The following is an 18476-nucleotide window of genomic DNA, read 5'->3' as shown; positions in this document are numbered from 1 at the left end:
TTTTATACACTCTTTAAAAAGAAAAAAAAATGAATTAAATGAAACATAAAAAATGAAGTACATTATAGCTTAGAAAATACTTACCCATGAACATATTCCAATTTAAGACTGGATGATGGGCCATGTTTTCTTTTCTTCCCTCCTGTCACACCCTTCTCTAACTTCTGTAATTTAGCAGCATCCTCTCTGTAAACTTCCCGATCATATCTGACCTGTTTCTCCTGCTCAAGGTCAGAGTCTAGGTCACCAACATCAGATATGTCTGTATCACTGTCTTCACTGTTAGAATCTAAGAAACCTACAATCCAAAATTAATGTTGATGTAAAATGTAGGGATGGCCAAAAAAAATGCAAGCCTATTTCTCTAATAAATCTATGAAATAAGGACAATTTGGCTTGTTGAATGGATATTTGACTGAGAAGACAACATAGTCCTAACAAAACAAAATTTTAATTTCCTGTAGCTTTTTGATAGACTATTAAAGCTGGCTGTCAGCCTTTTGCTAGGCAACTAACCTTAATGTCAGCCTTTTACTGAACAACCTTTTCAAGTTCATACCAGACTACACAGGCAACATAATTAAATACAAAGCAACATTATAATTTCTTGTAGCTTTTTGATAGGCTATTAAAGTTTATTGTCAGCCTTTTGCTAGGCAACAAAAGTTAATAGCTTGATTTAATTCTTTGCTACATACTGATATAAAGTCAACACAACAGTTTTTGATAGATTTTGAAATGCATACAGCTCCTGTCATAAATAGTATACCTGATTGAGGATCTGGTAAATCACTAGAATCTGATGATCCTCCGTCTGGTAGAAATCTCCACTGGAACACAGCATGATCTGCTCCTCCTGTTGATATCACACGATTTCTGTCATGAGAAAATCTGACATTGGTCACATGGGCAGAATGTCCTATATATTTCCTGAATTTGGCACCTGAGGAGACAAAAATATATCTGCTTTAAATACATATTTAATTTCTAGTGTTCTTTTTATAAAATATCTTACAATGTAAATTGAATTTAGTTTAAACATATTTATTTATAGTGGATTGGGAAACAAGTTTAACAACTTAGTTTCCTCAAGACTATACTCGCAAATGGTGTCAAGGGAGAGCAGAAAATTGAGTTCCTGAAATTTTCATCCCAAACGGGAATTGAACCAAGAACCTTTGTGTTAGTAGTCCTATGCACTAACCACTACACCACAGCTTTTTTAAATTGAATGCAAGTTATACTGAAATATTCATTACAAACAGGTATTTTTTCTCATAAGATTTTGTGTGATAATTGTCACAGCTTAATTAGAAGGCAAGAAATAAGTTCTTCAAAATATGTAACTGCACACTTTAAATGCATTGGTCATGTCTGAATACTATGAATAATAAACCTGTTTGAAAAAAATATTTATGCTTTATCCTCAAATGCAAATGTAAATCAAAGATAAATTAAATTTCCTGATTTAGTTTCGGAAGACAAATCTGGAAATGGAAAAAGGATGAGAACCTTAAACTTATTATTCTTTGGCCTTACAGTTAAACTATTACCTTTTTTCAGTGAAGGAAACTTAAATAATTTGACAAGACCAAAGTCATCACCAGTGACAATAACCTCTGAACTGTAGTTAGCATCTGAAGCATTGATGTCGTTTGTGTCTGTATACTTTTCCCATATACCATTAACTTCTGCACCTAAAACTCCAGTAAAGGTACACCACCGAATGTTGGCTTTCTCTTCTTTATTTGTTACCTGTTTGCCACCTAGAAAAAAATATGTAAATATTGATAATAATACTCAAGTAGTTTTAATATTTTTGAAAATATAGTCTGATTTTTTTTCCATTATAGGTACAGATTTATGCATGAATTTCCTCACAAAACAAAGGTTTGCATATCATGCAAAAGTTATACTTTATCTGTGAACTCCTTTCTGAGATGTCATTTTATCTTAAACATCCTAAATTTTAATCCAGATTTCTGCTGTATTTTTTCGGCTGTTTGACCAGAGATTCTTATTAGCAATTATTCAAGTTGTAAGTGTCTTTACATTGTAAATCTTATGTCTAGGAATTTTTCTTGGTCTAATACATTTATCTTTGGTACAAGAAATTTTAGCAGTTTCATTGTTACCTTGAACTTATCAACAGATTTTTTTTTTAACCAATACAAATTTCACTTACTAGGCATTTTATGAATTAGTCTTTCTGCAGCGCCACTATTTGTTTGTAAATATTTACTATCCTCCGACCAATCAATATGTGTTATAAAACTTGAACTACCGCTGCATGTACCAACATGCTTGTAGCGCTGATCTGCAGCATAAATGTCTACAAAATTGTCATTTGATGCCACTGCTAAAAATTTCCCACAAGGTGAATATTTCATTTCATGTAAAACTTCTTTTCTGTCCTTTGTTTGAAATACTTCTGATAAATCCCTGTAAGAAAATAAACAAAACATAGTTTTAGTTCTTGCACCAACCTCTAATAAAAAAAGTGCCAATGATGGTGGAAAAAGATTAATAAAAAATAAAAAATGTATGTAAGCTAAATCAGATAGAACAGGCATAAAATGGAAGAAAAACATCTTCATTATCAATATGTGTTACAAAAAGGGACATTACTTTTGAAGTATTCATGGCTAAATCTTTAGATCTATTTTCTGTAAAATCAGGGGGTAAACAGGTGTCATTTGTTAACAAACACTACATTATGTAGACTTGCACCTTTTGCCTTACACAATTAAATTAAGAAAAAAAATATACCAGTTTAAATTATTAATTTTACTAACCTTGTCTTCAAGACCATGAAAGATCCATCTGTGAACCCCACAGCTAGATGATTCCCTTCATTGTCAAAGGCACAAGACCTGATCTTTTGTTCAAGTGTTGTTTTTGACAAAATTTCAAATTTGTGTAAGTTCCACAACCTATAAATAAATGTAAATAAAAGTCAACATTAAGGCCTATCCTAAATTCTGCCACATAATCATTTGCAGAATACAACTGTTATTCAGTTTATTTTAATGAAATATTTCATTTTGTTAAAAGCCTTTTCTTATTGAGGTTTCTTCCTTGTACATGTACCTTGTTTTTCCATTATCAAGATAAAATGAGCTGGTTGGATGTTGAAAATGTTAAACCTTGCCACATATTCATGTGCCTGAAACTAAGTCAATTCAAAAGTTTCATTAAGGCAAAATAAAATTGACACATCACACATTCATGCGTAAGGAGACTCTTGCCTTTGTAAGTCTTGTATGATATTTAAATTTCATTTCATTTGTATGTTTTGGAGTTTAGTATGACCTCCATTTTCACTGAACTAGTACATGCTTTGTTTAGGGGCCAGCTGAAGCCCACCTCTGAGGGATTTTCTCACTTTGTTGAAGCTTGTGGTAGTCTTTGGCTGTTTTCTACCATTTGGTTGGGTTGTTGTCTCTTTGACACTTTCCTCATTCTTATAAATGCTTAAAATGTAACTTGTGTTCTATCATTAAAAGTTTTGATAATACAGAAGTGAGAATGAAATAATTTTGATTCATACCTGACTGTCTGATCATCACTTCCTGTTGCAAATATTGGTTTCTTTGGATGTACCGCTAAGGCCCATAACTCTCCCTCAGCATGTCCTTGTACTAGACAGATAGGTTTATCTCGATCTCTGACACCAATTTCAAATATCTCACTGTCTTGTGTCCCTACTAATACTTTGTCTCCTCTCCAGCAGACACTTCTTACACATAAACCTGAGAACAAAAAAATTCATGTGTAAATAGATATAAGAAGATGATGTGGTATGAGTGTCACATTTTGTAAAAGAAAAACCATTATAGGTCAAACAGTCTTCAAACTGGAGCCTTGGCTCACACTGAACAGTAAGCTGTAAAAGGCCCCCAAAACTGTAAAACCATTAACTGTAAATGCATGTTTTCTTTGACACTTAAATTTCAAGGATTAACTTACTTCGTTTGACATGTTTGAGGCAAAATTTTTGAATCTACATGTTTTTTTAATTCTGGTTGACAAAAATTGTTAAAACCAACTTTTTAAATGAGGATTTAATTTTTGTCATACTATTTTGAAATCACCATGAATTGTTACAGATATTTGTATAAACAAAAGTTATTTGAAGTACTGATCCCATAGTTTGACATTTTACCTTTGTAGCCCTCTGGACTGTTACCAATACTAATAGAAGTGATACTTTTGAAATCAGGATCCCACAGTTTGACACACCCATCTTTTCCTCCTGTAGCATATCCACTCTCTCCTATATCTAGTGTATATATAGCTCCCTATCAAAAAGTCAATAATAAATAAACAGTTGGTCAAACAGTGATCTCTCCTGTAAACAAGCAATTGTCTCCCTTGTAAAGCACTCATAAATTAGACATCTGTTTTGAAATAGAATTTAAACTATTCATCATTTGTTCTAGTGTTCACATTCATTGATGCATAAGAGATTTGGTTGCTTGCTTTAATGAAATATTACTTTAACTCCAAAACTGTTTTACTATTACACATTGCACTATGCTTATCATATAAGCCAAACAAGTTTTACACTTGATTGAATTAACAGGTGGTGATCAATGCTTTATTATTATGCTGTTTTCTAAAGGAATCTTAGTTTGTTGTTTTGGAAGAAAAATTGTTAGATAAAAGATGAAAAACACAAATCTACACTGGGAATTAAAAATATAACAGCACTTTTATTGTTGCTCTTCATTTTTTTATTTGATAAATAGTCTTCAATATTGTTAAAGAAGTTGAACTTAACCCTTACTGCAAGATATACATTGTAACTAGTCCTAAACTTTCCAAACTTTTCAATGAATCTTTCTTTTATTCATTTTCTAATGTTTTCATATTATCAATTTCCTTACTTGATGAGCTCCAACTATGACATTATCCAGATTATTGCCTCTCCATATATACACATCACCACTAAGGGTACCAGAATAAGTGGTGTCGTCAGGACCAAAGGCCAAACACATCATGGTCTGTATCTCACCAGCTTTACCAAACACACCTTTCTTAGGTGTGAGAGCATTTCCACACAATGACCAGAACTTGATGTGCTTCACACCACAGCTTACTATTGTATTTTCTTTAAACAGGTGGAATTGAACATCAAAAACCTAAGAAAGAAGAAAATATAACCACTACATTTAGTTGCATGCCAATTGGTGTTTCCTTTTTTTTCTTGCCTATGAGATTGAAAATATCAAAAGCTGTTATTTTTCAGTATCTTAATTTAGCGATGGAGAAAACCAGAATGCTAAGAATTACTTCATCATGTGCTCAAAAACTCCTAATAATAAATACCTAATCCATCATTAAATTTTACATTATTTTTTTCAGTTATAAAATGTCTACAAGTCAAAAAATTTATTACTACAACTAACATCTGTCCAAAAAATAATATAATTGTAATATCTTTTTTTTAAAAGCTTTTACCCCTTTCAATTATCTCCCCTGAATTTGAGTGTATTCTGTAGCAATATGCATTATTTACATGCATCTACATGTTTTTTCCTTCTATTTCTCAGTCATCAATTTAATGAGTCAGTTTCTCTTTTAATTTTAAAAGAAGTCCATTTTTTCAAGCTTGTTTTCAAGATAATAAAATGTAAATTATGTAAAATCAAAATGTTAAAATCCATTTAAAAAAATTTAGATTTAGTCACATCATTTCAAATCAAAGTTGAGTGCACAACAGTCAGAGAAATAAAACTTTTTTCATTGATATTTGCAACGCACTACAAAAGTACATATAAAGTATTATAATAGTATACTACTAGGTTTACTATCCTAACAACAACACACCAGTCAATGGAATGTATAAACATTAAAAGTGTGTATCAAACAATAAAATAAAATTTAGACTATAAATGGGCAATATTTTTATCATAATAGTAGAAAAATCTTTGCTTTAAAAATAAATATAAATCAATGGTAATTTGTTTCATATTTTGTCATGTCAGGGCCATCTACAGTGGGCTTTACACTATGGGTTTTGCTCATTGTTGAAGGTAACATGTACAATATAATTGCTAACATCCACAGCATCTGGACTCTTGGGCAAGTGTCTCATTGGAATTGGTCATCATACCACATCTCCTTATTTCTCTAGTAAACTAAAAAATTATAATTGTTAAACAAAACAAATAAGACAGTAAACAAACAACAATACTATTTTACCAAATGGTCTCCAGCATTCAGCAATTTTACAAAAAGAAGCTGTAAATTGTCTTTAATCTTTAAAAAGATGTGAATAAATTCAAGAATACTACTTACTCTATCTGAATGGCCTCTTACTGATGCTAGAATCTTTCCTTTCCTCCAGTCCCACACGTTTATTGTGGAATGTGTGTCTAGGCCAACAGAAACTACTCTCTAAAAATAGAAATAAATTTGTTTAGAGAAACAATTTTGACAAATGATACTGAGAAACATGTGAAAAGATGAAATTCTTCTTTTCAAATTTGGTTGGAGGCCACACTATGATACAAATAGAACAACTGGCAGAATATGAAATACAATTTTAAAAACAAACACATTGTGTATCAGTATAAAGTTTTTGACTTTTCCATCTATTTCAGTGTAGTACCATATAAACTTTGTTCTGTGGAATCATTTTTTTTCGTGGGTATAGATTTTCATGGATTGAGGAAAACTTGCATGTTCCTTGATACTTGATTTTGTTGCTTTGCCAATCTTTGCATGCAAAACTTATAGAAAATTTGTAAATCGTTGAACATTTGAATTCATGATTCAACTGTACCCACAAAAATCATCCAACAAGTCATAATGAATCCACAGTAGCATTCCATTATGACTTATTTTCAGCATTATTTTCTTCTTTTTGTTTTATTTTATATCTGGCCTATATAAAACTTCTAACACAGTGCTATCATATTTTTTCAGAATCATTATTTTAAATAAAATTAATCTAACTCTTTTATCTAGAAATGATCTTTGGATGTGTAAAATTCAGTCATATTTAGAACAGTTCGAGAAGTAACCATTATGATATTATCAAAGCAAGCCTAAGCCACATAAGAAATAAACACCTGAATAAAGGGAACTTTCTTCTAATTAATTCGTTAATAGTTTAATTTGCTAAATAATTGATGAGCAGCAAAATATGTGAGGTATAAGATCAAATGATATACACATATTTTTTAAAAAAAAATGGGGGGGGGGAGGAAAATACAAGGTGGTGTATACACGTTTATATAATATCTAAAATGATAAATTAAGATTTTCATATTAAGGAATAAGCAATTTAAAGACCTATACAAAAGTCAAATAGATATGACCTACATTTAATCATGTCAATTAACATTGAAGTGTTTCCTTTACATACTATTTTCACAGTACTTGATTACATCATATATTGAAAGGATTAAAATAAGCCTGATTACAAACAAAAATATTTCATAACAAAAATACTTTATGTGAACGGATATTCATTGTCTGCTCTATGGTCGGGTTGTTGTCGCTTTGACACATTCCCTATTTCCTGTCTCAATTTTATTGAAAAAATTTGAAACACATTTTCAGTCAAACTAAGATTTAACCTCAAACTAATTGTAACAGAAAATGTTTTAGATCTAATCTATAGCATTATGCCCTTTATATACACAGAAAAAAGTCCCATAAAATCTAACTTGAGGAAATCTCAAAATCAGCATTTTTAATTTTCTATTATCAACATAAGAAGGGGAGACAACTCTTGCAAAAATGAGTAATTTTTTGGTCAGTTTTTGGTTGTTTTTCTTGAAATTTATGTAAAGTATGATACTTAGATGGGGTAATAAGTTTGTATCTGACTAGATTATATAGTCTTCTGCTCATGAAATGTACAAAACCAAAGTGTTGTTGGTATTTTAATTTTTTTTTTCATGCAGTTTTTATTTAAGAAATTACAAATTTGAAGCTTTGTAACCATTTTGAAAAAATAATGTGAAAATTTGGTATTGTTTATATCTATATATTATACTTTTTCAGCAACTTACTTATTTTTGAAGAAAATTTAAACCACAAAAAGAAGAATACATGCTTAAATATTTCTATTAAATTTGACATTCTTTACCTTGACATGTTGAAAAATTCAATAAATGCTCAACTAATGAAGTACGAAATCTAGATTATAGCTTGATAATATATATGAAAACACTTTAGAGTTGTTTGTTATACTCCAAAGACCGCTAAAATTTCAATAATCAATACATTCTCATGAATAAAAGCAGTAAAGGTATAATTTTGTATAAATTTTTATTGATATTTCTGCCTTTTTTGCAAGAGTTATCTCCCTTTTCAATGCAAATCTCCAAAAGAATTTTAAATGGTGATTTTGTAAGTCTTCCTCAAGTTAGATTTTAGGGGACTTTTTTCTGTGTATATTTGGGGTATAATGCTAAAGATTTAAACTTTAAAATCTTCTATTGAAATTACTTTCGGGTAAGGATCAAATTTAAGCTAGATTGACTGGACTATTTATAAATGTCATTTTGGGGCCTTTCATAGCCGATTATGCGGTATAGGCTTTGCTTATTGTTGAAGGCTGTACAGTGACCTATAGCTGTTAATTTGTGTCATTTGGTCTCTTGTGAAGAGTTTTCTCATTAGCAATCAAACACCATCTTCTTTTTTTTAATGTATGTTATATAATTTTACATACCCCACCATCTTTATCAAAACCAATAGCAGCAATACCATTCTGGTGGCCGTCTTTAAGCATGGATAGAGTTTCCATATTATTTGTGTCCCATACACAGATGAATGGATTTTTTCCTGTCTGTCCTGTGGCAACAATGCTCCTTTCAGGATGCATGGAAAGACTAAACAAGAATTTACACAATGTAAGACATACATATCTTTTATAGGCACAAAAACATTATGAACAAATAACTCAAAGTTTGTAAAAACAATAATATTATGATACTGAACATTACAATAAACTAATAACTAATCAAAGAATTCAGAGATACAAAAATATCCAATGAGTGACAGAACAACACATTAATTCTTGAAAGAGGATATTACATGAGTACTGTAAAGTCAGAAATTATTGCGATGTTTTTATTATTTTCGAAAAACGCGACAGGTTTATCATTGCAATAATTAAAACTTGTATTCAATTTTTTCAAATATGATTAATCAAACAGGATTTTTCTGAATTATGCAAAAATAAAAATCACAATTTCGTTTTAAAATGACAAAATCGCAATATTAAGTGCACACAGTAATTTCTGAATTTACAGTAATTACCAGTTATGTTTGATCAGGTGTTGAATAATTTTTTGATCAGTGAATTCTTCAATTTATTATTCTTTTTAATACATTGACCAAGGGCTTCTTAACGAAAATAAATAATAGACTACATGGAACTTCATCTTTTCATTTACAATTTGTTTTGATGCAACATCATGAACTATGTCTTGACAACAACTATAGTTGCACGACATCCATTTTGTCAGAGGAGTGAAATTATCGAATTTATTTTGCATGTGAAATTATCAATTTTTACTACATTGACCGTGTTGAAAAATCACAGTTATTTATCGCAATCTATAAGATAACTATCTTTATAATGTACATGTATATAACCTTCCATTAAATGTAAGGGTATATACATGTAACTATACATATGACAACACTTTGTCTTTCTGTACTCCAGATTTTGATTTATTAATTTAAAATTTGGACTCTGAGTCAAAAAGACTTATTGAGTGGTTCCGGGTGAATAAAATGCAAGCAAATCCTGACAAGTTTCAAGTATTACATGTAGCTGTTGGCTTAAAAGAACTGTGAAAACAGTCATATTATTCATATAAATTTTAACCTTACATGTGAAAACACTAAAATTATTAGACATTAAAATAGACCATCAGTTAACTTTTGATGTTCGTATCAGCTCAATCTGTAGGAGGGCCTTACAGCAATTGACATGATTAAATGTTTTAAAACATTTGGGCTCAGTTTTGGATAGGATTAGTAAACTTACTATTTTTTGTACTTTTATTCTTAGTCATTTTAGTTTTTGCCCTTTGACATGTCATTTTTGCACTTAGAAAAATTCCAAAAAATTTGAACAGATGCCGGAAAGAGCACTCAGTTTTGTATACAAGGATTTTAACAGCTCCAATAAGGACCTCTTGCTGAATGCTAAGAATCTCTTCTTGCATATCAGACAAATAAGAAGAATGGCTCTAAAAACATTCAAGATTATGATCAATATAGCTCCCGTAAGCTTATTAAATTTGGTGAGTGTAAAATAAAATGTAAGTATTCTTTCAGGTACATGTACATGTATGTAAATATTCTGGATATTCCACAGGTAAAGTTAACATGTTGCAGTAAACAATACAATCTTATAAATTTTCTGCCACAATTTTACGGAACAGCCTTCTAAACCATTTCAGAACTGTAAATAGTTTTTAACATTTTAAAAGGCTTGTTCAGTCCTGGAACAGAATTGAAATATTGCTTTTCTGCTTCCAGCTAACACGTTCTCATCTAAAATTAGAAATTCTCATATGCCACTTAACTTATTTTTGTGTGAAAAGGCCACAAAATTTGGGATTATTGATATATTTCGCGTAAAAAACTCTCTGTATAGCATTAACAATATTTGTTTGTCATCTTTTGGCAAGATGTGTGATGATCTGTGATCTTTCTTTGTAAATGCGAACCAAAATTTCATTATTTTATCATAAACGTTTTTCATAGGATGCTAGAATGAACTATTTTAACACCAAGGAAATAGTTCAAGTAAATAAACATTAAAAAGATACTCATTCTGCATTTTTGTTATACTTTTATGTCATTTTTGAAATATATACATAACATAGCATTTACCCATCTTTATTTCAGATGTTTCAATGAACAGAATGCTAAATTAAGTCTTTTTTCTCTTACTTGTATTTGTCAGGTCTGTATGTCTGCATACCACCCTGGTGTATGCTAAAACCTCACTGTATGTGTATACTAGAATTTGTCAGGTCTGTATGCCAGCATACCGACCTGGTTAATGCTAAACTCTCACTCTATGCATATATACTTATATTTCAGGTCTGTATGCTAGCATGTCGACCTGGTTAATGCTAAACTCTCACTCTATGCATATAATAGCATTTTTCAGGTCTGTATGCTAGCATACCGACCTGGTGTATGTTAAACTCTCACTCTATGCATAATATATACTAGTATATGTCAGGTCTGTATGCTAGCATACCGACCTGGTGTATGTTAAACTCTCACTCTATGCATATACTAGTATTTGTCAGGTCTGTATGCTAGCATTCCGACCTGGTGTATGTTAAACTCTCACTTTCTGCGTATATAACTAAGTATTTGTCAGGTCTGTATTCCTGCATACAAATCTGGTGTATTTAGAACCTTAATATATTTATTTTGGCATAGTTAAGGTCTGTATGCCTGTATACGAACCTGGGATATGTAAACCGATTTTTTAAATTTATTTATGTTTTTTTTCTGCTAGGTACTTGTATGCCTGCATGGATTCTAAAATTTTATTCTGGATTCATGTTTGTATTGGCAAGTCTGTATGCCTGAATGCTAAGTATTTACTGAGTTGTAACATTTCTTTTTCAAATTATGTTTGCAATTCTCCCTTAGAAAATAAGGAGATCTGTAATCTTTCAGTCAGTTTAATTGAAGTCTGGAGCTGGCATGACGCATGTCAGTTAACTGCTAGTAGTCTGTTGTTATCTATGTATTATTGTCATTTTGTTTATTTTCTTTGGTTACATCTTCTGACATCAGAATTGGACTTCTCTTGAACTGAATTTTAATGTGCGTATTGTTATGCGTTTACTTTTCTACATTGGTTAGAGGTATAGGGGGAGGGTTGAGATCTCACAAACATGTTTAACCCAATCGCATTTTTGCGCCTGTCCCAAGTCAGGAGCCTCTGGCCTTTGTTAGTCTTGTATTATTTTGATTTGAGTTTCTTGTGTACTTGAAAATTAGTTTGGCGTTCATTATCACTGAACAAGTATATATTTGTTTAGGGGCCGGCTGAAGGACGCCTCCGGGTGGGGGAATTTCTCGCTACATTGAAGACCTGTTGGTGACCTTCCGCTGGTTTTTTTTTTTATTTAGTCGGGTTGTTGTCTCTTTGACACATTCCCCATTTCCATTCTCAATTTTATTTTTATGATTGTGAAATGAAAAGGTCGAAGTACATGGATGTAAGGAATTACTTATGTATAGCCTTCAACTTCATTTGAATTTGAAAGAAAGCTCTTTTTTAAATTCTTAACTGCAACACTCAGGGGTTTATTCCCGTATTCCAACCGGCTTTTCAATAAACCTTTGTTGATTATCGGCATACCAACATATAATCCTATACCCATTGGAACATAAAAGTTTGCATATTTGTTTGCCATTTTCAGTTCACGGTATTCTTGCATACAACACTAGTGTACGGTGAAAACTTATTTTCTTGATACATACAAGCTTTAATTGCTTGTATACTAATCTATGTTTTATTGAATTGTAGTTTTACATACATTCTAGTATTGTCAAACCAAACTGGTGTTCAGTAAGTGTATGGTTTGCCCCCAGTCTTAAATGTATGCATATATAAATTAAAGTACACAAGAAACAGCATAGAAAACGAACAAAGTCTGAGCAACACGAACCCTAACCAAAAACTGGGGATGATCTCAGGTGCTCCAGAAGGGTAAGCAGATACTGCTCTACATGTCCAACAGTGGTACCGTCGGGTTGCTCATGTTTTTACAAACCCGATAACTAGCTTTATACAGTAAGTCAAATCCATGAAAAGGGAAGGGGATTGTAGTTAAGACGTGAGAAACATATCAGCAATCATCTGTGAAACGGTTTGGTTATTCCATAACGGTCAACCAAGTTGAACTATATACTATGGTAACAATTGTTTATACACTGGAGTTGTAAAAACAAATCCTTCAACCAGGAAAGCCAAAGAATTGATGCCTGTTCTAGTGAAGCCATGCATACATTATTAGCAGGAACAGCAAAAAGACTGGTGTTGTTCATTGGTGACATCGTTTTCTAGGAAGACATTGGTTTAACCTATCCAGTCACTAAGACGTGTTACAATTAAATTCATAAGCAACACATAAATAGTTACATGAAAGGTATAGCCAATGTTTGAAAAATGCTGAAACGAGAAATGGAAACTACATATTATATACATATATATATGCGAGTAAATATTTTACACTTCACAAATTTAATATTAATGTGGCGTGGTCAACTACAACAAAGATTTGATGTTCACTTATACTTAATTTGTTGAATGATCTTTTATCATGATTATTAAATATGACAGTTTGTACGGTACATGATGAGTTGCACAGTAGAATTGTAATAACATTTTGACGTTTATCAAAGCAAGGTTTAATCTTATTTAAGGACAGCGGTTCATAGCACAATTTTGTAAGAAACTTTTTGCATTGATCACGTATATTGGTGTAGTAGCTTGAAGTAACAATTAAGTTGCGATATAGATTATAATGAAGTAACATGTTGTTTTATAGAGTTGGAACTAAGTAACGTTTTGTATTGGAATTTATAACTGTGAACCTGAGCTGTGAACCTTTGAAATTTATCATATATAATACATGTACTTTAATATGATTAAAAATGTGAACATTAAACAGACTTCGTTACTACTATATAGACGGTAGTGAGCCTATATATATACGGTGAAATATTTAATAGCTATTTCCTTATGTAAACGGGCAAGAAGGATTAGATCCCAGATACATATATCCAAAATAATGACTGTCCAAAATACACAGAACAAAGACCAATTAAGGGTTACATTTAAATCACAATTACTGATTTAAAAGTTTATATGAACTTAAGGTTCTTTATAGTGGTTGAATTGAACTCGTTCCCTTGAAAAACAAATTGTCGCCATGCATGTGATTGATTGAAGATCAATGAAATATGTCATTTCCTTAGTAACATTCATTTTTCCAATTTGAACACTCTTGAAATGTGCTGTTCTATTCCTTTTGCAAAAAATTTATGTATAATTTGTTTGAATTACTTCTTTTCTAAAAACAAACTAAAAAGCGAAACAAAAAACGGTCGAAGCTACGTTTTAATTTTCATTGTATACATGTATTAAAATTGTAACTAATGGAGCTACCATTTTATTTTTAGGGGGGGCTAGGATGAAATTTGAAAAAAATAGGCAGGACAGGAGTTTTGAGTGAAAATAAGGCAGGGTGAGACACTTGAAAAAAAAAGTCAGGACGACAATTTAGGTAAAAAAAAGTCAGAATAAACTAAAAAAAGAAATGCAGGACTGAACAGAGTGAAAAATAAAAAGGCAGGACAGAGATTACAGCTACAAAAAATGCAGGACAAAATTTTTCATCCATAAAAATCAAATGGTAGCTCTCCAACACGTATTAAATAATATGTAGATTTATAAAAAGTTTGCTAATTAAATCTCCTTGTTTTATTGGTCATTTTCAATACAGGGATGAACCTTAGTGCTATTGTTGTAACATTAAGGGGCTTTATCACAACTATTAGTGAAATAAAGTATCTGAAGTATCCACAGGCACTTGTCTCAGAAAAAAAAATTCCTATATACCGTATTATAATAAGGTATATATATAGGAAATTTTCTTGAGACAAGTGCCTGTGGAAGTATCTTAAACAAAGATCTTCATAAATTACCTTGTTACAGTATTGATTTAAACAGTCTAGTGGCGGATTAGATATTTTCATAAAGGGGGAGGGGGTTCCTATATAATCAACCAAAAAGTTCCCACAAAAGGGGGACAGGTACCTTTTGTGTCCGCCTATGGGACCCAAGTTCAACACCATGAAAAATAAGAAATAATCATGTATAGCAAAACAATTTACGAAAAAGAAAAAACGGGAAAAATATGAACCAATGACAACTTCAACAGTCAGGACCCTGACTTGAGACAGGCATATCAAGACTATATAGTGTGGCCGGTTTTAACATGTGAGTGCTCAGCTTCCCCCTTTTTTTTTACCTGGGACAGTTGTTTCCCTAAAAGTTGTAAGGTTGTAAGAATAAGACATGAATATCCAGAAGTTTCATAAGGGGGATGAGATAGGGAGGGCACTACATGACTTCTTTAGAGATGGACGTTTCAGTACTGTTTCCCTCAATAAATCAACTAGGTTTTCCCACAAAGTACTGTCATAGCACCCCCTACTTCTTTCTACATGTCATGTGTACATGTTAAAGCCGACCTCCAAAAAAGAGGGTGTTAAATCATCGGAAATCGTGAAAAAAGTACAAAGATGTACAAAAACAGCTGGGTTTACTTACCATAAACATATCCGCCATTCTGTTGTGCTTCTGGTTTATCCAAATCAAGATAATAGAGCGTATTTTTGTCCATTTTCTTCTCCGTGAGGGGAACTCCTTCATTGATCATTCAAATTGTTTACACTTATAAATGACGTCATCTAGATGGAGTGCGTGCCTCCGCAGATAAATAGTCCTTTTTTTTTAACTTTTTAATAATTACCAATACCAAGTATAATAAACAAAACAGGTTGTTTTGTAATCAATTGCTATTATTCTAATTAAGTGTACTGGTAAAGTAACTTGTGTAAGTCGAGGCTATCCGTCTATATCCTTCCGCTTTACGTCAGAAGGTCCCTGACGTCATATAATTTTTTTGTCAACAACTTCGAACTTGGAACCGGCTTGCACAAATTGTGATCGCCTCATTTTTTCGTAATTTTAATTTGCAAACAAAACAGATACCTGTTAGGTCATTAAAGAGATCATAGTCATGGAACTTGAGAATAGGTTTTCATTTATAGATTTACAACAGTGAACGCTTCACCGGTTTGCCTTGCAAATTAACGCTTCTGTTTACCAACGGTAGAAAATAAAGAGGTCAGTGGCAGGTTTTTAGTTTAAAAAAAAACTCGAAATCGGCAATAAAGTATAACCACAACTATACTGACTTAAAGGATTTTTTTAAACACCCAGGTTCGTATGCTATCATACAGACCTCGTGAAATACAACATCTGATTCAATATTTGCTGTTCTGCATACACCAGGTGCGTATGCTAGCATACCTACCTGAGAAATACAATGTATTAATTAAATGTAGACATTAGCATACACCAGGTACGTATGCTCAGGCCTCTACATTATCATTTTTTCTCACTTGTCCCTTCGGACAAGTTGCAAGAAAATCAACTTGTCCGAACTCTTAACTCACTTGTCCGAATTTATAATTGAAAATCCTCCATATTGATTATACATGTATGTTATAGGCAATAATAACACTTGCCCTTTGATTGTACCTAATAAAGATCAATATAGGGAGCATTTTGTTACGTTATATGAATGCCACATCAAAATTCATTTTATTATTTCAGACTGAAGGCTTATTTGCAAGACTGAGCTCTCTGACTCATTGTCACTATCATGTGTCGATCATTAAATCATATCTCTTCCTATACCACTAGGTTCTCCTATTCATGGACCTATATTCATTCTGAAGTAGTGGTAGCACCTTGTTTACAAATAAACCTTTTTAATTTATTGATGGTGCCAAACAAGATTTTACATTTTATTTTGATTTTTACATACATTGATATATAATCATGAAGTACATTAAACATTTTAGTAAAACATCTGCCTTTTTAGATTTTATTTAATTTTTACATCTTAACTTATTATTTTAACATATAGATCTTATTAAATAAAACCTTATTTAATTTAATGTTATGCCTAAAAGCAAAATCAAATGATACAAACTTTTTAATTAAAAATTTAAAAGTTAAGGTAAAACTCCATATCATGAACATGGAGGTGCTCCTAATTCAAGAGGCTTATACTAAGAAGACATTTACATTGGTTTCCTTCCCCTTACTTATTTTTCCCTGGTTAATGGCTGCCAGCATGTTCAAATTCGTTCAATCAGAGACATATTATACAAGTTTATATGTCTCTGGTTCAATCAATGAATATTTATTTCATTTTGTATGATCAATAAAACAATCAATCATATTTTTAGGAATGTATAAGTCTTGAATTTGATCTATTAACATCTGACATCGATTTTTTCACTTGTCCCATCGGACAAGTAGTAAGATGAATCTACTTGCCCGACACCTATTTCCACTTGTCCCGGACAATCGGACAAACGGTAATGTCGAGCCCTGATGCTAGCATACAGGCCTCAGAAATGCAAGTTAATTTATTACAATTCAGTTCAGCATACACCAGGTGTTAAAATGCTAGATTCACGATTTCCAAGTGCTTGATAAAATAAAAATGTGTTTTTTCTTTATTTTTCTCTTTTTTGCATAAGTTTGTCTTATTAGCAATAATTCGACCTATTTGAGTACGAATTATGACAAATTACCGTTAATGAGAATTTCTAATTTTAGATGAGAACGTGTTAGCTATAACTCTTGAGCGTTTTATTATTTATGTTGCTTTTGGTTGCTTTGGGCTAGTTTGTTTGACTTTCATTCTAAATTTGACATTTGTTGATTAATTTTTATTGCATGCTAGCCTATATATGTGAAATTCAACTTTGTATTGCAGGTTATTGATTTTTTTTTATATGTCAAATTAGACTGTTGTTATGTTACACATGTACTTGTACATGCCTTTTTGCATATTTGGTAAAAAAAAAACACTCTGTAATTAGAGCTTGTGTTGTAGTTTTAACCTATGTAGAATTAAAAGAAATTACTTTATCTTATTATCTTATAGTTCTATCAACACTCATTAAAAACAATTATATACATTTATTACAAAAATAACATTTGAAGTCTTCGTGTGACAAGTCCAAACTTGTTTGATAATTATAATTTTTCACACATTTATTTTAATTATTAAGCAATGCTAAATGGATATATCATATGGAAATACTGCATTTGCTGTCATGCTTACCATAAAATATCATCATCATGACCTAAGTAAAACTTTTGCTTGTGTTCTGTTTGGTTGTATACTATGCCAACACCCGCAACAAAATACACAATATCTTTGCCAACATTGTAAAATAAATTATTTCTGCACTGGTGTCCTCTGTATCCATACACCCATTCAAGGCGCAACTGACTTTTTGGTGCAGTTTTAGATGCCATAGCTGTAAAATGTTGATATTTTGAATTCTAAACAAGTTTCAACAACTTCAGGAGTGTTCAGCCATTTTGGACGAATGCCGCCGACAATCACGTGATACCAATAAACAGAAAGTGAAAGTAAACCCAAATTGGGTCTTTGGTTCCGTACAACGCACGGATAGTAAAAGTTTTTAAACGGCAATCAAGATCCTTAAAACTTAAAGTTATGTATAAATGATTTACAACTCCTAGTGTAGTGTCTTTGTTTTTAGATAGTGGGACGAGCGACAATGGGTAATTTAGCAAATTTGTAAGACACCGGCAAGTTAAGCGATTTTTCTGAACCGCGTCA

At 31.7% G+C, this 18476-nt stretch overlaps 1 protein-coding gene across 1 annotated transcript in view; it reads right to left on the bottom strand.

Annotated features, from left to right (window-relative positions):
- Positions 1-18252, bottom strand: part of LOC134710777 (echinoderm microtubule-associated protein-like 6) — a 38805-nt gene extending 20553 nt beyond the window's left edge. The window contains exons 1-11 of the mRNA XM_063571175.1: positions 17949-18252; positions 8693-8852; positions 6304-6402; positions 4890-5144; positions 4166-4301; positions 3551-3752; positions 2796-2933; positions 2186-2442; positions 1554-1766; positions 770-943; positions 85-298 (exon numbers count right to left, since the gene is read on the bottom strand). Of these exons, the coding sequence (XP_063427245.1) occupies positions 85-298; positions 770-943; positions 1554-1766; positions 2186-2442; positions 2796-2933; positions 3551-3752; positions 4166-4301; positions 4890-5144; positions 6304-6402; positions 8693-8852; positions 17949-18145 (2045 nt within the window). The 5' untranslated portion in view covers positions 18146-18252. The remainder of the gene's footprint in view (positions 1-84; positions 299-769; positions 944-1553; positions 1767-2185; positions 2443-2795; positions 2934-3550; positions 3753-4165; positions 4302-4889; positions 5145-6303; positions 6403-8692; positions 8853-17948) is intronic.
- Between the last annotated feature and the right edge of the window lie 224 nt (positions 18253-18476).

Source organism: Mytilus trossulus, chromosome 3 (genome assembly GCF_036588685.1).
Source record: "Mytilus trossulus isolate FHL-02 chromosome 3, PNRI_Mtr1.1.1.hap1, whole genome shotgun sequence".
In the NCBI taxonomy this organism is placed as follows: domain Eukaryota; kingdom Metazoa; phylum Mollusca; class Bivalvia; order Mytilida; family Mytilidae; genus Mytilus; species Mytilus trossulus.
This window is presented reverse-complemented; position numbering and strand designations above follow the sequence as displayed.